The sequence below is a fragment of the Glycine soja genome, chromosome 7, assembly GCF_004193775.1.
Source record: "Glycine soja cultivar W05 chromosome 7, ASM419377v2, whole genome shotgun sequence".
NCBI lineage: Eukaryota > Viridiplantae > Streptophyta > Magnoliopsida > Fabales > Fabaceae > Glycine > Glycine soja.
The window spans coordinates 13687886-13714178 of NC_041008.1; the positions used below are offsets into that span (position 1 = coordinate 13687886).

General features: G+C 32.9%; 1 protein-coding gene across 9 annotated transcripts; it reads right to left on the bottom strand.

The window, feature by feature from the left end:
• LOC114418815 (dol-P-Man:Man(7)GlcNAc(2)-PP-Dol alpha-1,6-mannosyltransferase-like) lies at positions 1-15671 on the bottom strand. Of its 9 annotated transcripts, none has more exons than XR_003668112.1 (20): positions 15451-15671; positions 15317-15358; positions 15166-15211; positions 14619-14705; positions 13944-13999; positions 12743-12860; positions 12465-12523; positions 10821-10892; positions 9749-9812; positions 9523-9626; positions 8043-8114; positions 6093-6179; positions 5933-6000; positions 4393-4461; positions 4234-4316; positions 2749-2845; positions 2122-2324; positions 1806-2009; positions 766-1684; positions 619-673 (listed from the first exon to the last, which is right to left on the bottom strand). XR_003668112.1 is itself a non-coding variant. In XM_028384333.1 (19 exons), the coding sequence occupies exons 1-19, from the start codon at positions 15577-15579 to the stop codon at positions 593-595; spliced, it is 1494 nt and encodes a 497-aa protein (XP_028240134.1). In that variant the 5' UTR covers positions 15580-15671; the 3' UTR covers positions 1-592. The 9 variants fall into 9 exon arrangements, 2 of the variants coding, with proteins under 2 accessions (XP_028240134.1, XP_028240136.1); XR_003668109.1 differs by having other exon boundaries at positions 766-994; positions 1619-1684; positions 1806-2324; XR_003668110.1 differs by having other exon boundaries at positions 642-673; positions 766-859; positions 940-1684; positions 1806-2324.
• Between the last annotated feature and the right edge of the window lie 10622 nt (positions 15672-26293).

Sequence of the window (26293 nt, forward strand, 5' to 3'; positions counted from 1 at the left end):
TAGAAAAAGGTCAAAAACAAGCACCAGAAGTAAGCTTAGAATCTTGGATTCCCGTAGAATTATCTACATATACATGCAAGGTAAGGGCTTCCTATTTTCTGTAGCAGTCACCAAAATACATAATGCTTTCTAATTGGTAAAGAAGCTCCTAGCCTCCAACCCTCAAATTAACTACAATCCTTAGCTTTATATAGCCAAGTAAACAAGTGAGCTTGAAGCAGTTAAGCAATATATTAATACTGAAAATTCTGCTCTAGCAACACTATACACCAATTACCAGAATTGAGCCAAAAAGTTTTCCAGCATAAATGAAGTTATCCCAGATCAGATTGTTGAACCGAATCTTCTGTAATTCAAAAATCAGATATAGCTACATCCGAGAATCAATGTTTGAAATGCTACAGGAAAAGCTATTGTACCCATATGTACATTCTCATTGATACTGAAGACACGAACTGTTAGTAGGGGTCACAATACCAACTTTCACTTTCTCCACACTCCTTCATTGGTAACTAAGAAAAAAGGGCGACAAAGGATACCCACACCCTTCAAACTTGATGATTTCAAATAGACTATCAGACCAGACAAAGCATTATGGGCAGCCAGGCCAATTTTGGCTGAAAAGATTCTGGTTTTCTAAATTTCCATGGGCATACACTTTGGGCTCTTTAACCTGCAAAGGGTCAAAACAGAGATCAATACTTTTGGAATGAACAAAGCATTCATTGTTTGAGCGGGTTGTGAACACTAATAGCAACTACCAACCAGAAAAATTGGTGGAAAGCCAGGTTTCAAGCGGACTCTTGAGAACCCATCTTCAATAAATAGGCACTTGAATCCATTGATCACAGGATGTTCACTGTTAAAGATCAACAAGGACGTCAGAGAAAGGGGGAAATTTCTTGCAATTAGTCAGTGAATTGACATGTGAAATCATACATAAACTTCCAATTCAAGATCTCCAGACATTCATTTCATCTCTCTCTATCACATTCTACACACACAAGCACAGAAAGATGACAGAAGTCAAACAAAATTTATTCATCCAAGTGCCAAATTGTTAAATATTATGGGAGTTAGAGACGTAATATAAAATCATCATGCATCTTCACTTTAATAGCTCAAGATTTTGGGATAATAGGTCCAGTATATGGTAACAAAGATTCTATGACTTAGTGTTCTAGATTTCAATCTGTGCTGCCCCAATTTTTGTAATAAAAAGTTAAATTTAAGCACGAGGCTGGTGGGATTGCACACTATCCACGCTTCAAGCCATAAGGGATTTGGCATGAAGGGATAATTGAGATGTAATATAAAACTATTCATGCGTCTTTACATAAAACTAAAGCTTGTAGGATAGTTGGTTCACGGCAATGACCATTATGCACACAACACATGCTGATGCAGTCCTTGCCAACAACACATACTCTTCAAGGACGAATCTGAAGTACAAAGTTTATCAATTTTATTTCACAGACTTACTCACTTGACGATACCAACACTTTGTGTCAACAGTCTGTAGGATCTCTCATCATAAACATAGCATGTGTTATCCAATTTATGTGTGTCAGACAAAGTACTGGAAATAACACTATCATCATGTTAATAGATAACTCACTTTATAAGAAAAGTAAAATTTCTCTGCTGAAATTCTTGCAAGCTAATTTGTTCTTCTTTAGAATACCTACACCAGAGAATAGTAGATAAGTAACTTGTAGTTGGAAAACAGTGGAAAGCAACATAGTCTGATCATTGCAAATTGCAAGCAATCAATGCAGAAATAATGAGAAGTATACTGCTAATACCTCGTTAACAGTTAAATCTTCCCCATAACATCCTATCTCATTCTTATTTAATCATTTGTGTGTAGTTTTTCCACAATTTTTCCATGTGGACATCACAGACCATGTAGCAGATGCAAAAAACAATCTTCATAATCATCATGAGTATATGAACGTTACGAGGAGTCGCCCTCTCTTAATATTCAAATCCAGAATTGAACTTGGTAGCTACAGAAATGAATGGTATAGAAGACACTTACAATTAGATGTTAAAAAATGTAAACCCTAGAACCACAAGGATGGCTCAGTTCAGCTAGAGATAAGGTGCTAACTAATGAACCTGAATATCGTAAGCTTCAGGAAAATATATCAAGGTTTACTGTTTTTTCATTAGTGGAATAAGAAACACATTCACTAATCCTAAATAGCTCCAGCTCCTTGTCACTCTGCTCGGAAAAGCTGCAGTCAGCTAAATACCTCATACTGGACTTGAGAAAGCAGATTACATACTTCAGCAACATTATCAAGGCCTCCACTACCTGCCTTCCGAACAGAAAGGTACCTATGTCATACTGAATTACAGTTTACTGTGGAAAAATAAAATCAAATAAACAAATCCACTCCTTTATTCCAAGGATGGAACCGAAAAATGTGAATGTGCAAGTCGAAGAATTCAATTAAGTTTTTCTTTGCATCAATTTATTACTCAACCAAAGAAGCAATTTTGATGATAACTTTGAAAACATAACTTCTGAAAATAAATATAGTTGATCTCATTCCAAGTAGGACAATGAAATTAGAGAACTGAAACTTTCTGTGGATACTGAATCATAGATAAAGGCTGAGGAAGGCATGCCTTCATTGGTCCACAAAAATGAGATTTAGTCAAGGAAAGGTTTGTTTGCATCCATGCAATTAACAACTTGATGCATCATTAGCAAACTGCAAAGAAAGAAGTAAAATATACCTCCATGGGAAATCACTTTCACAAAAGCGAGATATCCCGTTCATGGCTGAAAATGTATCAATGTGCACCCACCGTTCATCTGTATCATTATGAAAGCCTGCAACAATTAAAAAATCAAAAACAAAGACCAAAAAATTGATGACAAGGGGCAGTATCAAAAAGATAAAAACAAAAAGCTCATTACATTAATATCTTCTTTAGTGCTCAATTTTTCATCTTTTATAGGAATTTCCTTCTTTTTATAATTTAAATAGGGGGTTTTCTGGATTGGAGTTGTTTTAGGTCTCAATGCCTGCTCATTTGAATTCTAATTCAGATTAAAGGAATTCTGAGCAAGAAAAACAATTGTACAAATCAAAAAAATCCTGTTACATCAACCAAACACCAAAGAAAAATCTTCCGTAATACCACAGTAACCATAAGCACAATCCTTTTCCCAACACAACCCATCAATCTATAAATGTGTTTCAACTATACCACAGATTCCATATTTATATAATAAATGTAATAATCATAAAGATACAATCTTTCTAATTGCCATGTTTACATGATACATTGAATGTACAAATAATAATAAATCTTTCTAACACAACCCGTCAAGCTAGGGCATTAGCTCATATGTGGCCAGAGCTAGTTTACAAAGATAATAAGTAACAACTTGTCCAATGAACTATCAAAAGATTTGGTGAAAATATCTGCTAGTTGAGCATTTGGATTGACAAAACAAGTTATGATGTCTCTAGAATGCATCTTTTCTGATAGAGTGACAATCTACATCATTGTGCTTGGTCATCCCCTAGAAAACAGGATTGGAGACTATGGAATGCATCTTGGTTATCACAATAAGTATGAGTATCACAAACAATGCCTTTGTATTGTCCTTGAGAAAATCAGAAGGACCAGTACCAACCAGTACTTTATCTTGGTCCATGCATAAATTAGCCAAAAAATAACTCATCAGCTCTATACACCAAAGGGAAAGCTTTGGCATATTTATTATGACTATGAAATTCTAATTATTTTTTTGCTCAAACCACTGAACAAAGAATAATATAGTTTATTCTAGAAATCCTTTTGAGAATTGACATATATTTTTGGAATGCGGGTAAGAGATTCAGAGAATGAGTCTCAATAAAGCACCCCAAAGTCACACATCATTTAATTTAGTCCAAAATGTCATACATATGAACAATCAGATAGAACCCATGGAAATAATTTTTAGAACAATAAACCGTGACCAAAATATCAAGCTCAGTACTGACCCATATTAAAAATTGATGTTTAGTAGTTCATCAGAGGATCCAACAGATCCAACAATATCAACAATTTTTAACAGAACTTGCCACTGTTGATTATGAAAAACAGAAACTGCAACTCCAATATTTTACCAGATTAAGGAACAAACATGGAGCAGATTCTCTCTAGGAAAATTCTAGCAAAATAATTTGCAGCCAATGCATGATATTTCAGGACTTGTGTACTCACCAATTCCATGCAATTTTTTTAACGCATGCCCACTAGGATAGTTCCAATATGATGCCATGAAACTTGTGACGGTGCCAGCAAGACTGCAAGGTAGAGACTAAGTACAAAAAAAGAAGGATATATCCATCACCAATGAAACAAAATGACTAGTGAACCAACCTCATTAAAAGTAATCCCAACAAAATGAGGAAAAGCAAGTTCCAAACCATCTTTTTCTTATTGTTGTAACTGAAACATTTCAGGATGCATATTAATGAAGGCTAGTAACTTAAAAGGGTAAGAAACCAAGAAAACAGATATAATACTTCACAAGAGGGAAACATCTGAAATTTCCATATTCTGTTTAGATTGTAAATACAGTTCAGCTCAATCATCACTCTTCAAATCAACCATGCATTTCTCATTTGGTTTACAACTCCTCCTTTCATTCTTCAACCAATCTCATCTAACAAGCTAAATAGATTATAAAAAAAAAAAAAGCCATGGGATTGATAAATATATTGCACACAAACTGGATCTGGACTAGAGTTATGTATTTGGCTTCTTTTTGGCACACAGCTCACAAGTGACAGCAGCTTCAACAGTTTGTGTCTTGCATAAAGAAATTGGGAAACTGTGCTGGATTCATAGCTTTCTCATTCCTATTCTCCTTTGGATTTATATCTAGTTAACTTTTTTCTCGATCAAAATGGCTAGATGATGATCATCATTATAATGTATCCACACTATATTGCCTCACCACCCAGTAGGTTAAGGGTTGTTTTCTGTAGTCATATTGAATTAAAAACTAGTAGGTTAAGGATAGTTTTTCTGTTGTCATATTGAATTTAAAACTAAATTACCAATAAGCAAAATGAAATTTCACACATAAATGACCTCAAACCACCTAATGTTAGAATTCCATCAAAATGTCAAATACCTTTTGGATCATGCAATGATGCAAATTGTCTTGTTGCATTCACTTGGTGACTAACAAAATGAATAGAACAGCCATATTGTATTATTAGAGCACAACCCATATATATTGTATTATTGGAGCACTATACTAAGCCCAGTCCAGAAGAACCAATATATATAGAAGACTGAGGAAGATGCTTTGTATATTGAACTAACTTGTTACAATATATTTTAGCAACTGCAAGTTCTTCAATTTTTTGAGCTACAAAGGATGATGAAGAAAACATGCTTCTCAACCCAGATTTTACATAATTTAAACAAGGAATATGCATGATCCTTGATAAACCATGCAACGACCTTATATGAACATTCTTAAGGAAAAATTCAAGCTTGTCCAAAATAAAGAAGCAGGGGCAACTTCCACTCCAGTGCTCATAATCAAGTATTGTCATTTGAGAGCAAAACTTAATGCCTTGGTCTAATGAGCTTCCTGACAGGTTGACACGGCATCATCATTCTTGAAGCCAAAACTTAGGTTGACTAACATTAAAAATGTTACGAATGTTGTTCATAATCCAATAACAAATGAGAAAGAATGCTTACTAATTCCATAGAAACAAGAAAAAGAATACACATTCGTTCATATTTCAAAATCTCAATAAAAAAACTTGCCTTCCCATAATATCCATTTTCAGTTGTATTTTAGTATACAAGATTATACACAATGCAATAATTTCAGAAAATACAAATAGAACCCCATTAGTTTTTACAGACCTATACAATACCCATAAAGAGAACTTACATTCTATTAGAAGCAATTGAAGCAGACAAGTTAAATATTGGAACTGAACTTATGATAAAGCGAAGCTCCTGCAATTTAAATCAGAATAATACTAAATAAATGCTTCAGTCTGAAGACAGACACAAATTAAGCAATGGGTTTCAGATTATAATCGTAATACCTTGTGGGGAAGCTTAGAATAAAGCAAAATGAAGGCAAGAACTGGAAAAGTGAAAGATCGTACCCTTCTGTCTACAAAAAGGCCAAACTACAAAGAAGACAGCATGTCAATTGTCAAGTGACTGAAGTTAGGATGAAAAAGAGGCTTTCTTCCTTTTCTTTTCCCAGTTCTTTTTCATTTTTTTTTTCCTTTTTTTTCACTTTGAGTAAGGTAGAAAAAGTGGCCTATACTGTAGGGCATGTGATGTTGATCAATTCACCTAAAGAACTCTTCTAAGGCAAGAGTACTCCTCTGATTGAGTTTCAAATATTCACTGAAGAAAAGAAAATCTAAATATTGTATTATAATGAAGTCCAAATAACATGAGAAACTCAAAAGATGTTTATAACCCAAAGATAATGAAAATCCCAGTTTAATATAAAATCCTAATTAAATACTATTAATTTCCTTAAATGTTAAATCCTAATCGAATTAAATTAAACAGGAAGTTTTAACATGACAATATTTTCTTAAGAACATATAACTTGAAGATAAAATCCGTAAAAGAGTAAGCCATCTCTCAAATAAAAGGAAATTCCAAAACTTATGAGCATAACATAAAAATCTGTAAATAACACAACAATCCTCAGTGCTGCTTCATTCTACATTGGTATGCTAATTGTTAAATAATTGAAAACATTTTCCTTACTATAAGCCACCTTTCTACCAACATCTAAATAAAACTTTCCATGCTCCTTAAAAATAAGTTCTTGAATCTCCAAAAAATCAGGGAATTGAAGCAGGGCAATAGGGCTCATTAATGATAGTCAGGGCCCTGAGGGCAGATGATTTTAAGAAATTATTTGCCGAATCTCACACATACTGCATAATTTATACATTACTTTCCTGTAATTTGCGTATTGATACTAACTTTTTTCACAAAGTAAACAGCATGGTGTCTGGCACTTCAAAAATCTGGCAATGTAAGGCAATAAAAATAACTAAATCCAGAAAACTAAGAAGCTCGAAGGGAATTATACATACGAACTTGAGGGGAAAAAAAGATTCAGGAAAAAGAACAATCTTTAATAAATAAATATTAAAACACAAACTCAATTAAATAAAAAAACTGCTAGAAAGAAGTGTGTCATTTGATGTATCCCAGCGCTATTAACAGTTAAAAGTTGAAACTCAAATAACTAGTTGCTTTATGTTTTAGGTAGATTTATGTATCATAAAAATGTATAAAGAATGAAGAAGGAAGTCCAAAATGCTTAAACAAAATGACATATAATTTTAAATTCATCCTATAGCCATGCACGGCCCCACATATGTGTCTAGAACAGCATACCTTTACACATGAGATCCCAATAACAGGAATGAAATGTTAAACCAAGAATGTGAATGAAATAACTCTACAATTTTAATTGTCATGTGCATATAATTCCTAATCTAAAATTATTTATTTCTTTCCTTCTCTAAAAAATATTTATGATACATTCTTCAAGGGCAACAGCTACATAAATCATACAACAAGCCTGATCTTCAGTGCAATATACCATGACTATCCACAATCCAAATATCCTATTATCTTTTAAACTAGGTTTTCAAGAATATATATGACCAAGTGTATGCATTTTAGATATTTGAACTAGCTGAAAAGTGAAAACAAATAGGGAACAAATAGTTTCCAAAGCTAACAGGTAAGAAATATTCTATATTAATTCATAGTTCAAACATAAGTCATAGGGAAAATATTAATCTTTAAGTGGTAGCTCAAACTAGACAAAGGAAAATTTGGGTACTACTTTCAGACAGTTCAATTTTAAGAAGAAAACCCAAAATATTTCATATTTAAGTTACAAAATGTTAACCAGATCACTAGAAGTGGAATAAACCACCATGTCAAGCTAGAAATCAACATAAGCAACAATGCAATCGTTAGATAATATTTGGTAATCCAAGACTTACCAGTGAAAGTGGAAATGCAGCAAGTAGTGAACGAGGAAGTGCTGAGGTGAAGTACCAATGGAAAGCATGTGTCTAACAAAAATATTATCAAGGAACATAATAATTTATCAAATACAAATACGACAATGTTATCAAAGGCAACAGACAATATGCAGATTTTAGATGATGTCATGATAATAGTGCAGCATGCCTTGTCCATGGGCAAAACAGAGAGAAAATTCACAATGATCAATGAAGATTACAAGTATTAGCCAACATCCAAACCCTAATCCCAATACACCAAAATCCTTGTTGCAGAAATTTACTAATTCCTCCATTTCATATTAATTATCTTTTAAGGTAATGCACACTTCTTAAGAAAATTATTAGTTACACAAATTACTATGATAAGATAACTTTCTTTGAGAAAACTACCCTTATTTAAAGAGTTAGAATGTATTTGCGAATTCATTCAAGTATTAAGGTGAGATACCCATAAATGAGGGTATTGATGGAAAAAAAAGTAAATAACGCTTTCCTGATTTTCTAAAAGTGACAAATATTTTGAAACTAACTAAAATACCCAAAGAGCCATATAATATGAGACAAAGGAAGTACAAATCTCTTTGAAAAATCCTTCTTGGGTCACATAAATGGCTTTCAAAGGCAGCCAGCACATAATTAGATACAATTCAGTACTCACTTCAAAACAAAGATCCGAGTAATCCCAGGATTTCCAAAAGAAGTAGAAAAGGATTACCACCCAAAGGAACTCCGAATTATGTGAAGGGGCACTGTAAAGTTTCACAACATCCAGAGAAGCAATGGAAGAAAGAACATAGCTATTCACAATTAAACCAGCCAAATCACTCTTAGAAAAATTAACCTTAAAATCAAAGATAGCTTCCAAAAAATTAATAGAAAGAACATTCACAAAGGTATCATTATCCTCTAAAAAGTGAATTATCAGCAAACTTAAGATGAAGACCATAACCTCCTCTAAATGGTAAACCAACTTTAATAATATCTCTATCCACATACAGCAATTGAAACTATTCAATTCAGAAGATCAACCACTAAAGTGAACAAGAAAGGTAACAAAAGATCCCATCTAGTAACTCCTTGCTAAAATAGGACTTAGCCTCATCATTCAGTCATATAAAAGGTAGCAAACAAAGGCCTGTTTGGTTAAAACGTCATATGCTTTCACAAATTAATACCTCTATTTTCACTTTGTTTCCTGTTTTCAATGATTTATACAAGAAATAGTGAAAAGGGGTTTTTGTTCTCTTTTTTCCTGTACAAACAAATGTTTGGAAGGAGGAAAGAAAGTGAAAACAAGGTGGGATTTTTGCAATTATTTGTGAAAACTAAAAATGTTTTTTCAAACCAAACAGAACCAGAAGAAAATTTAAAATACCCTGGTCATGAAATATGTATAACATGTATTTTCATATTCTACAGCTATACAGTTGTTCAATATAAACTTGGTGCAGGATACTCCCCATTCAGAGCTCTTGTTTAGTACAGAGTTAAACCAAAAGACTTCAAATTCAGGCCACAATAATCTTTTCCACATAATTGAATCAACCAATATGGTTAGACCTGTAATCAGAAGAGCATAATGTTATAATCATATTTTAACAATAGCATCTTATCATGCATAAAATTTTATTTTCATTTAAATAACAGATTAAATTTAAAATAAAAAAGTATATGTCACCAACCTATGCAGAAGAGAGCCATCCCAGTGCAGTGTTTTAGAGCACCCCACACAGAAACTTTTTTTGTCTTCCCTTCAAGAGATGAATTTTATTAGGCACAAAGCATGATCATGTTACCATAAGATTGGGATTTTCAGAATAAATTTTCAATTTTATAATAATTATCAAAATTGCGAGGTCAGAAAATGAGGATAAGAAAATTCATCAAACAGAACAATTAACTTCAGATGCCAAAAATAATAAACATTGTTCTCCAAAGATTTGATAACGACACAAGCATAATTAACACAATGAAGTTCTATGTTTAAATGTTAAATATAAATTAGAGAGTCAATAGGGTCATACAAATTGGATTAGAACCGTTGCCACAACAGCTTACAGATGTCAGATTACATTCCTAGCTAATAGTAGTTTAGGAATCCATTTCACTTTTTTCGCTCCAATTCATCCCATGTTATTTAATATCTCCTAACTATTAGCTTTTATATCTGTTGCCAGCTAACTAATTATTAGGTCCTTAATTTTATAGAGTAATTTTACAAAATATATTCTGTATATATTCAAAACAAAGTGACATAAAAATATATATCAATAAAATTTCTTCTCTGTTTTTACAGAAAACGTGATCTTCATTTCATTGCCAAGATATTGACATCAGAAGTCCAAAGCTGATATGGAATAAATATATTCCAGTACCATGAAATACCTACTGTTTCTTTATTACAATACTCTTACACTTGACTTGTTAAACGTAAAGCATAACATTATGAAAGGCAAGATAAAGAATAGGATGTAATAGTTTAATAGACACAGAGAGTGGTGTTAGAAAATAAGAAATTCGAGCACCGAACAGAAAATAACGAGCATCGCCAGATTTTTCCTTTTCTTTTTAAATATATAGAAGAAAGTGTATCAGGAAAACAAGAACAGGTACAAGTAGGGGGAAGCATCATTAATCATTAGATATCCTCCAAACCAAACAAATTAAAGAATTGACAAGCTCTCTATCAGTAGCTCAAGAATTTAAGGAGAAAACGAAAAAATGAAAAGCAAGTTACAGAAAAGCACAACGTACCAAAAGAAGTTGCAGCCCAATAGGGCAAAGAAGCAACAGCATGTCACATCTGAATACAGTTGTAGTAAAAATCTGATAATCCAAAAGGGCCAAGAGATTATTTCAGAAAAGGCAAAACATATCAAGCATACTATGATATTGAGAATTAAAAGGGCCAACTAATTAACGAAACCATTCTAGGCATCAACAGTAAAAGGAGTATAGTCCCCTTTCCCCCTTTCTCACTGTGTGTGTGTGTATGAAAAGATGATATATTAAACTAGTAGAAACATTAAAAAAAATCACTTTCATAAATTGATTTAATTTCAAACTTATTGACAACAAAACGATGCTAAACTATGTACCCAAAAAAAACATACTAAATTCTATGATTTTAAATAAATAATATAAAGAGTAAGTGAGCTATTTAACATATTATAAAAGCTTGATGACTTGAATCAAGAATGTTATGCACATTGTAAACCCACATCTAGTTCAAGTTTAAAAAAATATTTCAGGAAGGTTATAATCCCTGATAATTCAGTATTCTCGTGTTTCAGTCGAAGACATTCTGAGTGAGGGAGGGAGGTGGGTTTTGTTTCATTATTGAGAATGAAATGCATAGAGAGACATCATTGATCACCCCTTACCACTTACCCTCCACTCTAACCACACACCACTGACACTGCACTACTGTCATCACACTGCATCTTACACTACTCTAACAACCCTCTTTAGGAGGTCATGAATTTTTCTCTCAAAGTTGATTAGGAGCAAAAATATCATATATATACATTCTCACAAGATATTCTTGCCCTTGCAAGTTTCCAAAAAAATGTAAATGCCATGTACAGTCCACTTTTATCGCCCATAAAATATTATAAAATTGCGGATAAATTTTATTTTTCCCTCTATTCTGGTCAAAATGGACCAAGAACATTTCATTCTCACCTTAATTGTACCTTCTTTCTTTCTAATTTTCCTTTCCTTTAAAAAAGTTGGGGCTAAGAAGTTGCATATATTTATATGCTTAAGAAGTTAATTTCAAAATCTCTTTCATTAAATTATAAGCTATTAACTGAACTTTGCAGCATATGCAAAAGAAGGAGTCATTTAGTTGTGCAAGAGACTCCATACATAGAAAATCAAATCAAGGGCATTGAATTTGTCTCTGAGATCAGAATCATAAACATAGATGCCGATAGACCCTACTAAATAATAATCATCGGGAGGTAACCAATACTGCCTCCATGGAATTCACATGTGTTATTACACGGGCAACTAGTTCACATTCACACATACACATTACACATACAAATGAGAATTAAGAAATTTTGTTAATCTAACAGAATAGGTTCAGAATCAAAAATTAAGGAAATAGAATCCATGTAACTGGCCCCACCTAATGGAACAAGGCTTTGTAGTTGTAAACTTGATAATATAAGAAGTTGAACTTTTCTTTTTTAAAATTTAAAAATAGCAATTTTACTCTAAAAGACTAGTTTAAAAAACTAATTCTGGCACGGAATATTTAATCACAATATTCTGGATTACCAAAATATGTATATTATATGAAGTGAAAAAAAAAATACATAAGGGCTTATAACATTCAAAAGAAAAAATTTGTATTGAGATGAACCTGAAATAAAACCACAACATACATACCAGAGAGTTTAGAGCTGCATAAAAACGTCCCCTGAACCAGTATCCATATGCCAAATTCACTGCAAAATAAATCAAGAGAAAATACAGCACCATGACATTGAGTAGCAAGCGAGAAAAATCCCTTATAAAATTGTAGATACAAATTTGACGGATAATTAAATAAGGGCTAAAATATAAAATTCAATTAATTAATGCAACAAAAAAATTTCTTTAATAATTTATAAAACAACAAAAACACTATCAGGAATATTAAAAAGCAAAACAAGCTAGGTAGTTACCTAGGCCCAGAGCAAGAATGTTGGGAAGTGGACGGGTACAATAGAACAGAAAATGAAATTGAGTTGCAGTTAATATCACAAAGAAGGCTTCTACTTGATGCCCAAATTTATTCCTTATCTGCATAGCAAAGATCATTTAATAGAATGATAAGAAAAGAAAGTTTATTGCTTCCTTGGGAAACTTGGAACAATTCTACAATGCTCTCAAATTTGGTGCCATGCACCCTTTAGATTAATTTTTTCTCTCAATATTTTACCAGTTTCATCCTTTTCAAAAGTTTTAATCAATGCTCAAAGTTTTTCCAATGCTGGCAGGCACGACAAGGTGAAGGAGGCACATGCGCCAGTCCATCGGTGACACCTAGTTAAGCTTTTTGAGAGATGAACTAGGACAGCACAGATAAAAGATATGCTACCTACATAACCAAAATTTTTGCCATTGCTTGAGAAGGTTCGACCCCATTTGAGTTCCTCAATAAATTTTCCAATTTACTCCTTTGTTTTGATTAATCTCTTTCTCATAGTCATGAAGCTCAATAAAGCTCTGGTGAAGCTTTAGTCTTTACAGAACATTTTCATAATTTTAAAATTTTTAACACTACATCCCTCATAAATTGAGATAAATTATCTCAACTGTTGAATTATTATTTTTATTTGATCAACAGTTAAAACATCTTTGTGCATCCATGCACCAAATATACAAGGGTGCAAGATAGAAAAGTCTTGAAACTTGAGCTTTAATTGGATAGGTACAATATCAGAGAGTTGAATAAACACTTATTGGGAAAACCCAAGTCCCACATTGGCTAGAGATAAGACAAAGATAGAATATATAAGTAGCGGACAACTCTCACCTCATGAGCTAGTTTTCAGGGATGAGTTAGGCTCAAACCCACATTCTAAGATAGTATCAAAGTCTATCCTAGATCCATTAATGGGCCGCCCACCATACTATCCACACACCAAGCCCAAAGTGTTTGGGCGGGAAGGGATGTATCGGAAAAAATCCAAGTCCCACATTGATTAGAGACAAGGCAAAGATAGAATATACAAGTGGGGGACAACCCTCACCCCATGAGCTAACTTTTGAGGTTGAGTTAGGCCCAAATCCACATTCTAAACACTAGTCCATAAATAAGTAAAAAAATAAATAAATTTACTTGCTTTGAGTCTTCTTTATTGATGATCCAAAGGTACATACCTGATGTCGAAAAAATCTTAGTGTGTATAGTATTATGCACCCTAGGGCCATCCAAACTAGACATCAACAATAAGACATATTAATGTACTTTCCACCACATTCTCAATTAACAGAGAGCACAGGAGAACATAAATTGACACCATCATCTTGGTAATTTTAAGCATTTTGACATGGTATATGATTAAAAACTCTGCTATGAATTGTAAATTACTAGATTTGATCAGTCAATTCAATTATTTACATATAACACAGACATTTGCCTGCAATAAATGCTTGTGAAACTAACATAATGATGCAAAACAACATAGACCAATGACTCAGTGAAACAAGTACATTATCAGAATTATTTTTTGAGCTTTTGTTTTCCAGCTAAAGACAGTGTTATAGACTTTAAACTTCTAGTGTGATTGGTTTCTTATCTGTACAAATTCTCAGGCATCCAAACAAAAGAGTAATAACTAGATACTTCTTGGCATATGTACGTCAGGCTCCTCCCAACAAAAAAAAAACACACATTTGATCATTAGCGCCAATCTTTCTTTCAATTTAAACCAAAGGAAAGGAGAAATCCAGAGGGAAAAAAAAAGAAGACAAAAACAGCATTCTCTGAAATGAGGAAAACTAAAATAACCAAAAACCAATATGCAATGATTGTCAAGTATGAAAGAAGGATACCTATGAGAAGAGCATAAAACTTCGGCAAATGCAGCAAATTTGCAGTTAACACAAACGGTGCTGCAATTAATGACACAAGCAAAGCACCTAAAACAAAATAACAATAACCCAATTAGATAACATATAATTATATAACAAAAAGAGAAGTGCTACACTAGCACACACCATCTTATACTGAGGAGGCATGGCCATTTCAAAAAACGCATTCTAAACAATCCAACTGAACATCATCACGGTTAAATTTCCAGCACTAAAAACTAAACAAACTTGAATAACAGTCGTAACACATGCTAGTCACAAATCACAATCTCAAAGATTATTAAATGGATTCATTCATTCACATCAGGCACACAAGCAACGCAACTGTATAAACGAGTCCATAATCCTTATTTGCTTAATTCTTCACAAAGTAAATTATTATTTTCCATAATAAATCACAGAGACCTGATTAGTGCTAAATACGAAAGCATAAACCAAAAAAAAACTTGATGAATAAATAAAAATACACATTTTGAGAGAAAATGGCTACAAAATACAAAAAACTTAACAAGGAAAGTGCGAGGAACCACCCCAGGGAATTCCAGATGATCATACTATTAAAAGAAACATTAAAAGAAATGATCAGTTATATACAAAATACAATAAACTATCAATTAATAAAAAATAAATAAAATAGCAAAGATACAAAGACAACTCACATTGTCTAAATTCAGCCGGTGATAGAGAATATCGTGCATTGCCTTTAGGAAACACAAATGAATTATAATTTAATAAATAAATAAATAAGCAAAGAGAGGGAGAGAGAGAGGGAGAGAGAGAGAGAGAGAGAGACCTGAACGTTGAAACTCTCTTCGACCTTAGTGTAAGGCACGGTGAGTACGTAGAAAGCAGCGATTGATCCCAACAGAAAATCGTAACCATTTCGTTGCAGAAAAGTCTCCGATTTGGAATTGGAAGCCATTGTTGAGTGGTTTGTTGCAGAGTGCGTGCAGAATGACAGAGACGCTACAAAAACATGAAATGGGCTTCGTGAGCCTTACAGAAGCAGGAATTTGGAAAAACCAAACACTCTTATAGATATCTTATACCGATTGATAAAAATATATTTGATGAAATAATTTAAAATTAATAGACTATGCACATATCAAATTTGAGACTTTCACATTATTATTATTAACCTCTAACCAATCAAGTTAATAAATTAATTATATTAAAAAAAGCAATTAACATTGTTATATATAATAATAAAATTTCTAATGTATATTTAATATATATATAAGTTTATATAATAAATTTTATAATAATTAATTTTGATCTAATAATATATTTTATTACACAACGTTAATTATTTCTTAACATAATTAACTTATTAACTCAATTGATTAGAGCATCATGCTAATAACTAAAAGTCACATGTTTGAAACATACGTCATTAATTTTAAATTATTTCGTAAAATATATTTTCAAACAATATGTAAGGTTAATTCATATAATTTGGCATTCATTTACAAGCTGTTTTGGTCATCCTGTTTAAACAAACTCTTTTTTTTTTTTCTTCTTCTTAATCATACTACTTTTTGATAAAATTGGATCATTTTAATATTTTATCATATCATCTTAAATGTCAATATGATATGGCGATAAAGTAATTTTTTATTAAATATTTATATAAAAATATTTTACATTGATAATATATATAATTAAACTCTAAAAAAAGTAGAAATCAAACCTATCTAAACAAAACTCTCTTTAAAACCAAAGGAATGGTGCACTAGTATAAGGTTTCATTCTGTTCATATGTAGAGGAATGATCTATTTAGTGAGAGAATTTGTGTTCAATTTTCACCTTGTGTGAAATTTCATTAGGCTAGCAATAACCACGCATCATGAGTGAGAATAATATTTGACCAAGTGGATTAGGAGTAGGGGTGGATACATGGACCGGTCTGATCCGTTTAAGATCCAGGGCACAAATCTTGCACTTTAGATGAGTCAAATAAGCTCAACTCACAAAATAAATGGACTTTTTTCAATGTTCGTATCCAGCCCACAAAAACCCATGGATAAACGGATTGATATGTAGGCCCAAATAGTATTTGACAAAAATATTTTTATAAAAAAAATACTTTAAAGCAGTGAAAAATGTATAAAGTTAGAAGAAGAAAAAATGGACTTCATTTTTTAGCTAAAATCTATCACACTAAAATATGCTAACATTTTAAACATAATAGATTAACAATAACAAGCTAAATTAAAGATTAACATCTTAACATAAGAAATTAATAATACTTGTATATTGGACTAAGGCATGTTTATATGGGTAGTCCACGAATAAAGCCTATCAAGTCCGCATGCTTAACGGCTTAGACTCAAAAACTTGATATAATTGTGTGAACTTTAAAAAAAAAAAAAAAGAGGCTTGTTATTTGCAAGGTCCGCAAACTTAATGAGCCGATATGTGAATCTTGACCCAAGAAAAAAAAATCTTTCAATTCCTCTTTATTTAGAAAATTCTCTTTTATGCTTATATATGAGAAACTATAGGTTTAGAGATCCTACATTTAAGCTATATAATTTATTGATGAATTTGTTTTGAATTTGTATTTTGTTAGATTGGGGTGGTTGTGACTTTTTAATTTTTGGTCTTTAAATGCAATTTTCAAAACAAAACACGTTTGGTAAAAATGGAACTAAAATGGTTCTTAAATAATTTTCGAAATATTTTTACACTCATTTTCAAATCTAGAAAAAAAAATTGTGAATTTGATTTAGTTTTAAAAAAACACATGTTTCCCACATTTGACAATTGTATTTTTTTGTTGCCACCACTACTATCATCATTACCACCACCATTGCTACTGCCAATGCCACTATACTGCCACCGCCATCACAACTACCACACCATCATTAGCATCGTCATTGTCACAACCACCACCAACAACAACAACACCAATATCACCTTTGTTGTCACCACCACAACCACGACTAACATTGTCGCAACACCACCATCATTGGCTGCCAACACCAACACCAACACCAACACCATCATCATCATTGTCACCGATATTACTACTACCACCAATGCCACCACCATCACCATTGTCGGCACTACCACCCCTGTCATCGTCACTATCACCACCATCATTGTCACCACCGCTACCACCTGTCACCGCCACTACCAACAACATTAATGGTTTGGTTTGCTAGAAGCAAACTTATTTTTTTTAGTTGCCATTTGCCAATATTTAATGATACACTAAACATGACAGGAACATAATGGACCGATGCAATAATCCAGGAAGAGAAATTTATTACTGAATATTATGGATGATAAATAATATTATCGGTATTATATATGCTTCACAAATATTTCTAGAGAGGAGTTTACAACCGAAAACCTTAGCTATGTTTGGATAAAGGATTTTTAGTGTGGGAATATAAGTTTTCAGAGGATTTAAAATCCCAGGAGAATTTTGTTTGGATACACAACACGATCATTTGAAAAATTCCAAAGTATTTTGGTAAGGTATTTCATTACTCAAAATGAAGAATTCAAAATTCCATCACTCACCTCATTCTTCTATTGATACATGCTTCATCTCATGTTGCAGCATCTAATTCACCTTCATAAACTCTAGAAGTTGAGCAGTGAATTTTTATCTACTTGCCAAGAAGTGAAATAGTGTTCTATAATATACGGATTTAACTGCATTTTTGTTTTTTCTTTAATACTCTTAATTTCTTTTTCCTTTTTGTATTCTTTGTTTGATAGCTGTTATAATCTTGGTTTAAGCTTGATCTATACCATCTTCTTTGATCATCTCTCTATGCTGTCATCTATCATTCCCACTTGTCAAATGGCCATGGCCATGACTACGAGATAAAATATTTCTGGCATAATTTTTGTATGTTTTATAATAGCTATTTGCTTGTGATGATGATTCATGGATACTTCATATGCTTGATAGTTGATTTGAGGAGTCTAATATGGTTGTGATGATGATTCATGGATACAACCCACACCTTCAGTTTGCATTTAGGTTATCTCATTTTCTGATGGTTTGGCCTCTGCAATCCTTCCATCGTCCATGGTCTCCTCAGCTTCAATTATGCATCGGGTACCTTGTGATTCTTTAAATACTGTTTACTTCTTTATTTGCTCCTCCTCCTACTCTTTGATCTAATTGTTTTGCTTTGTTGCTGAGTCTGTCCAGATTAGTGTCCTTGCAAGTCAATGATAATTCCACCGAAAGAAGTCTCAATTGTTTCCCTCAAGGAAATTGCCACCTGGTGATTATCTCCTTCTGCACACTGCTTTTCTTTCTTTTTACGTAGTTTTGGTTTAATTTGGGAACTTGGGAGGTGCATAATTTGGCATGGCATTTCATGCCGAGGATGCTAGATGCTGACTGTTGGTTTTTGTTTCGTTGGATGGACTTCCCAGCGCTGTTAACTAATTTGGTCAGACTTTTGGAGTCTCAGCGATTTGGGAATATTGGTGGAGTTTTCAAAGCGGTGTTTGGAGTTCTAGCTCTTGAAAAAAGGGATGTTGATTATACTTTCATGGCAAAGTTTGTAGCTGCTCTAATGGTTATATAGCACGATGGTAGTAATGCTATGCTAGGATATTCAGATGGTAGAAATGGTTATATTGCAAGAATACCCATGCACATTCTGCAACTCTCGAATTATGTTCAATTTTAGACTAATGGATTTCTTAATTTGATTCTCTAGGTGAGGGAAGGGATTTTCCACTGGGATGGTGAGAAGTGAGAATATTTTCGCCGATGACCATGTATTAAAATTACCTTACAGGTTTCCTTTCTTTCCTTCTATTTTAGGTGTCACACCAAATATCTTATCATAATCATTTTTTATCATTTTTTTTTAAATATAGTTGTTTATTCATCTTATCAAAGTCACTCTCAAGCCTAACGAGTCCCAAGCCTGGGGTTAAAGGAGGGAGCCAGGGAGGGTAGTGATAAACCCTGCAGCTAACATAAAACATATGGAGACACTGAACGCGTGCATTTGTAACATGAAGAACAAAGAATGACAGGGTATTGCTTCTATTCTATTGTTCCATCCTTTCTCTTTTCTTTATGAAACAATTGGGCAAGACATTGTTAAATATTGTGTGTAATTGAATTTGATTTTGATACTAAGACAATGTTCCACCCTTTATCTTCAGCTCAATGAGGATAGTTCTCGGGAGACTAATGAGGATGGTAATCGAAAACCAAATGCACAAGGCAAATTATGTGAAGTGAGACATAATGTGTTTTGATTCACACTGAATCAGGTGAAATTATGTTGAAAAGCCAACACAATTCTATGTTTGAATGTTAGTTGATTACTTGATGGTGACCAAATACTAAATGTACAAGGAAAATTATGTGAATTGAGACTGAGACATATGGTTTTGAATTCAAGGTCGATCAGCCAAAATTATCGGTTAATATAATTTTAGACAAATATTTATACTTAATTTCATGTTGAAAAACATCTAAACATAAATCCCACTCAAAAACTTAAAGTTTTATTTGAGAGATTATAGGAGAGGCATTTGATTGAAAAATCAAAGGAACATTAGAAAAAAGAATCGGCTATTCGCAATAAATTCAAACACTACTTCCGCGAGTCTCTAAAAATCGCTGTAAGCAACAACAAAAAAAGATCAAAATGGCTATAGGGTAGTAAGAAAAATGAAGATTATCAAACACATTGTAAAAAAGGTTTATGCGCTGCCTGCAATTTAGGGTTTGTCCCTGCTTTATCTCCTTAAAGCCCGCACTACTAACCCTAGACACAGACAACACACAGCAATTTTATGAACACGATCGCTCCTTAGCATAACTCAGAATCGATCAAAATAGCACTCCCGAAGATCAATTATACCAATTTATTTTCATCTCAATAAAAATAAAAAACGAGATGCATGTATGTAAATTAATAAGCACAAATTAGTAACAAAGATCACATAAAAATAAAAGCCCTTACAGTAATGGGTAGGTAGTAACCTAAAACATCACACACCAAACAATAACCATTGTTGGATTGGATCCCTAGTTTTTTTACCCTACCCCAGAGGGTCTTCTTGACGGTTCCGGAGTGGTGGGATTGGATTATTGTTCAAGAGTCCTTTGAGGAAGGCGCGTCTTGATCGGAGGACTTGGTGGCGGTAGCGGTGGCGGTGGTGGGAGGAGGGTTGCGACCGAAACGCGTGACGAAGATGTTGATGAGGCTGTAGAAGTGGTAGAACAGTTGCGCACTCACCAGCACTATCAGGCACAAAACGACAAAATCCATTTTCAAACACCGGAAGAAGAAGAAGAAGAAGTTTGGATCGACACAAGACCGAAAGCACCGACGAGGAAGGTGAGGGGAAGCAGAAGGCACGAAGAGGCTTTTGGGAAAGATCAAGGTGTGTTTCTTACTTTTTGTTTTTTAAGGAAAAAAAACTTGAATGATTAGAGTAGGGATATATTTGTCATGTATATATATATATATATATATATATATATAATTTTTCGTTTTTTCACTCCACTAATAAATATGTCTTTACATGATGAAAATATAAGATTGATTCCAAGAAATACTGAAAATATATGACGAATTATATAAGAGAGAAATTATGGAAAAAAAAGAATTAAAAATAGTAAAATATATATTAAGATTTGAACTCTTATACTTTAACTATTTATCTATTTATCCATCTATCAAATTGTTAATTAATTTTTTAATTAATCAATATAACTACTTATTTTCCAAAATAAAATAAAACTCTTTAATTTTATGATATAAAAAAATTGAGTTACAATTTAAAAAAATGAAAACATTTTATTTCTTGAAATTTTTTGTTTCTTCAATTAATTATTAATCTTTATTACGTACTTTGTCACAGGATGTCAAATGGAATGTCAGCACCTAAATCAGTGAGAGATACAACTCTGCGTCCCCTTTGTATTAGTTTTTTTTTTCGTTTTAAAGTTAACCTCTGAATTAGTTTGAGTATTATTGTATTTTTTACTTAAATTTATTTGAGTTTTTTATTTGTTAGTAACTGTTTTCATTTCATTCATATTATGTATAATAACAAGTGTTGTCTCGAATGGAAACATATAAGATTTATCCAAGTTATTCTTTCATATTTGAGGTATATATATATATATATATATATATATATATATATATATATATATATATATATATATATTATCATTTATCTATATACAAACAAGGCCCTGAGTGGCCACGTGTCAAGCGTTCCTTGCCCTGTTTCCCGCCTAAAAACATCACATCGTGCTACAGTGCCACCGTGAATAAAATATACTTTTCTTTCTCCTCTTTTTTTACGTTTTTTTATTTTACGCTTTTATTTTTTTCCCTTTTTCGCATTCCTTTCCCCTGTTCTCTCTCCGCGTTGTGTTCCCGAACCTTCTCCAAGGTGGTTCGTTGCCAAACTCCATGAAGACCGGTTGGTTTTCTTGCTTTATCTGTCAAAGCTTCAATTTTTTTGTGTTCCTGAGCTTTCTCCGACGTGCTTCCCCCGCCATTTTTTATTTTTATCTCCAAACTCCATGAATACAGGTTCGTTTGCTTGCTTCGTTTTCCCTCATCCGATTCTTCTCTGTTTTCTTTTTTTTTACCTGTATTTGCATTTGTATGCTTTTTTTATTTCGGTTTTTTGTTTTTTCAATGCACGTTTGTTATTTCTTCTAAAGCTGCGATTTTTATCTCATAAAGCTTCCATTTTTATCTCCAAACTCCATGTACACAGGTTCGATTTCTTGCTTTGTCTGTCAAAGTGAATACAGGTTCGTTTTCCCTCCCTGTCTTCTTCTATTTTTTCTTTTTTTACCTCTATTTGCATTTGCATGCATTGTTTTATTTGGGTTTTTTGTTTTTTCACTGCATGTTCATTGTTTCTTCTAAAGCTGGGATTTTCTTGCTTTGTCTGTCACTGCATGTTCATTGTTACCTCTATGTACACAGGTTGGTTTTCTTGCTTTGTCTGTCAAAACTTCAATTTTTTTGTTTTCCTGAGCCTTCTCCGACGTGCTTCCCCCACCATTTTTTTTGGAGTTTTTATCTCCAAACTCCATGTACACAGGTTCGTTTTCTTGCTTTCTCTATCAAAGCTTAATTTTTTTTGTGTTCCTGAGCCTTCTCTGTTGTGGTTCCCCCCCCCCCCCAACCCCATTTTCATTTTTTTTCTAAAAAAAAGCTTCCATTTTTGCCTTTATCCTTGTTGATGTGGTTTTCATGTGTTTTGTTTTCTGAAAAAGCTTCGATTTTTGCCTCAACACAGGTTCATTTTGTTGCTTTCTCTCTCAAAGTTTCAATTTTTTGGTGTTCCTCATCCTTCTCCGTCGTTGCTTTCTTTTGGTTTTCTTGCATGTTGGGTTCAGATCTGTGTTTTCTTTTTACCTCTTTTTTCATTTGTATTCATTTTTTTTTTGTTTTTCACTGCATGTTTATTGTTTCTTCTAAACGTGTGAGGGTATTTTTTTTGTGTTCCTGAGCCTTCTCTATCGTGGTCCCCCCCCCCCCATTTTCATTTTTTTTTCTAAAAAAAGCTTCCATTTTTGCCTTTATCCCTGTTGATGTGGTTTTCATGTGTTTCATTTTCTGAAAAACCTTCGATTTTTGTCTCAACACAGATTCATTTGTATGCATTTTTTTATTTCACTGCATGTTCATGTTTCTTCTAAAGCTGTGAGGGTATTGTGATTCTTTTGTATTTCGGTTTTTTGTGGTTCCTGTGCTTTGGCATGTGATTCTTTTATTTCGGTTTTTTGTTTTTCACTGCATGTTCATGATTCTTCTAAAGCTGTGAGGGTATTGTGATTCTTTTGTATTCCGATTTTTTGTGGTTCCTGTGCTTTGGCATGTGATTCTTTTATTTCGCTTTTTTGTTTTTGACTGCATGTTCATGTTTCTTCTAAAGCTGTGAGGGTATTGTCATTCTTTTGTATTTCGGTCTTTTGTTTTTCCTGTGCTTTGGCATGTGATTCTTTTATCAGGATGGTTACCTTAAAATATTGGGAGGGTATTTGGAGAAATCTAACATGTTGAGGCAACCCTTCACAAGGCAATTGAACCCTTTCATCCAAACCTATCTTCTTGCATCCTCTGCATAGCCTTTATGAGTACCTTTTTTCTTTCATTCTATTGAATGCCTTTGTGAATTTGTTAATGTTGTTGTCATAGTTGTAGTGTTATGAATTGGTTTGTTGTTGTGATTTGTGATCCTGTGTATTACCTAACATTTCTATGTCATTTCATGAGTTCTATTTATGTTCATCAACACTTTATAATGATTCAAGCCACTGGCTTGAATTTGTATTCATTTTGAATTTGTTTATATTTTGGTATATCCTAACTGATATTGGTTTTTAATTTTGACCAAGACCAACAAACTACACGAATAATAGTGTCTGGCATTTCAAGTACAGGTTTGTTGAAATTTTATTATTGTTTGCAATCTTTATTGTCATGAATTCAGTTTGGTCTTTGTTTGCAATTTACAGTGACAACCCTAATATTTGGTTGCTTTAGTGTCTTTAGCATTTGTTGGTTATGATTTTTTCCTACGGGTGTTTACCAATGTCATTTGTAGATAATAATTTGTTTGCTTTTGTAGTAGTGGTACATTTTGAAACACCTATTTATTATTTGTGTGTGTATTCTGTTGTTTCAAATATTAAATTGCACATTTTGTATCCATTGTTGTTGAGTAGATTGCTTATTTGTGTTCTGCCTCGGCTGTGAATGACTTTTTTCATGCATGTCTACGATTATTAATTGATTGGTGGGTTATGCTCTGAAACATGTTGGCCTTCGCAACTTAAAGTATATATTAACTTAGCCTTCACAATATCATTCAGGTTTTTTACCTAAGCTGTCTATGTCAGCTCTAATCTTTGGTTACTTTGATATCTTTAGCATATGTTGGTTATGATTTTTTCCTGTAGATGTTTCCCAATGTTCAACACTACTTTAAAATTATTCATGGCATTGGGTTCAATTTGTATTAATATTGGAAAATAAAATTCCACCTTTTGTAGTTGAAAAATTAATTTATACATTCTTTGGTGCATGTCTATGATTCTTTTTTCTTTAGACTTTACCTTTCCTGTGTATTATATTTGGGAGGGTATTTGGAGAAATCTAACATGTTCAGGCAACCCTTCACAAGGAAAGAGAACACTGTCATCCAAACCTGTGTACTTGCATCCTCTGCATAGCCTTTACGGGTACCTTCTTTCTTTCATTCTATTGTATGCCTTTGTGAATTTGTTAATGTTGTTGTCATAGCCGTAGTGTTATGAATTGGTTTGTTGTTGTGATTTGTGATCCTGTGTTTTACCTAACCTTTCTATGTCATTTCATGAGTTCTATTTATGTTCATCAACACTTTATAATGATTCATGCCACTGGCTTGAATTTGTATTCATTTTGAAAAATTAAATTGCAACTTTTGTATTTGAAAAATTAAGTTGCACCATTTGTATTCTGTTGTTTAGTTAATTTTGTTTATATTTTGGTATATTGGTTTTTAATTTTCACCGAGACCAACAAACTACACGATTAATAGTGTTTGGCATTTCAAGGTAACGTATAGACACCTACAAAATCCCGTCAGCAGATTTTTTGGAATTTGTGTTTATACAGGTACTAATGACTACTAACACTTTATCCTGTGGATATCAGCATGTATCATATTAATAGTCTTTGTGTAGTGACCGTTAATATTCTGATTTCAATCTTTGAAATGGGATGTCACATCCATCATCCATCATAATTATTATAGTACACTACCAACTGTTTCATGACATATAATTTCCCGTGCAATTAATACACTACTAGATGTTTGCTGAGGTGCAGTTTCTCAATGTCAAAACACTATGTGTCTATTCATATTTCATACATCGGGAAGTAAAAAACATCATCTTTTCCATATACACATAATTACTGCTTTTTATAAAGAGTTACTGTTATTATTTTTTTGAATTTAACCTTTCTATGTAATTAGTTATTACTATTTAATTATACACTATAATAAACTAGCACGGGAAGTGTAATAGCCTCGCAATAAAAACACAACAACATTAACCATAATAAACTAGCACGGGAAGTGTAAAAGGTTATCGGTTACTTTGTACATTGATAATTGTTCTTGATAATTGTTCACCCTCCCCCTCCCATAATTAAAACGCAGTATTATATATATCTATAACCACCCAGTATCACCAAATCTTCACCCATTTGTCTAAGGACTTCTCCAAACACAAAACACTATGAACACATCATCATCGAATGTGTCTGATGCTATAAGTTTAACTTTTCCATCCTTTATGTTTACCTTCTTATATGTTCGAGTTTGCTTCATCATGCAACCTTCATCCTTCTATCCTTGCTCTTTTCGTTCATACTACATGTTTGATATTGCGATATTTATCTTCTCCTTTCAATGGGTACATCTTTGTTCACTTACTCATTACATAAACGTTTCTCATCTAGGGCCCATCAAATTTACATGTACCGAGAATTGTGCACCGATTTGAAGCGTCATTCCATGTTCAGCAGGTTATGACTCTCACCTCTAAACATTTAGTTATTTATGTTAATGTTAATATCAAATAAATAATATGCTTCAAATGTTAATGTGC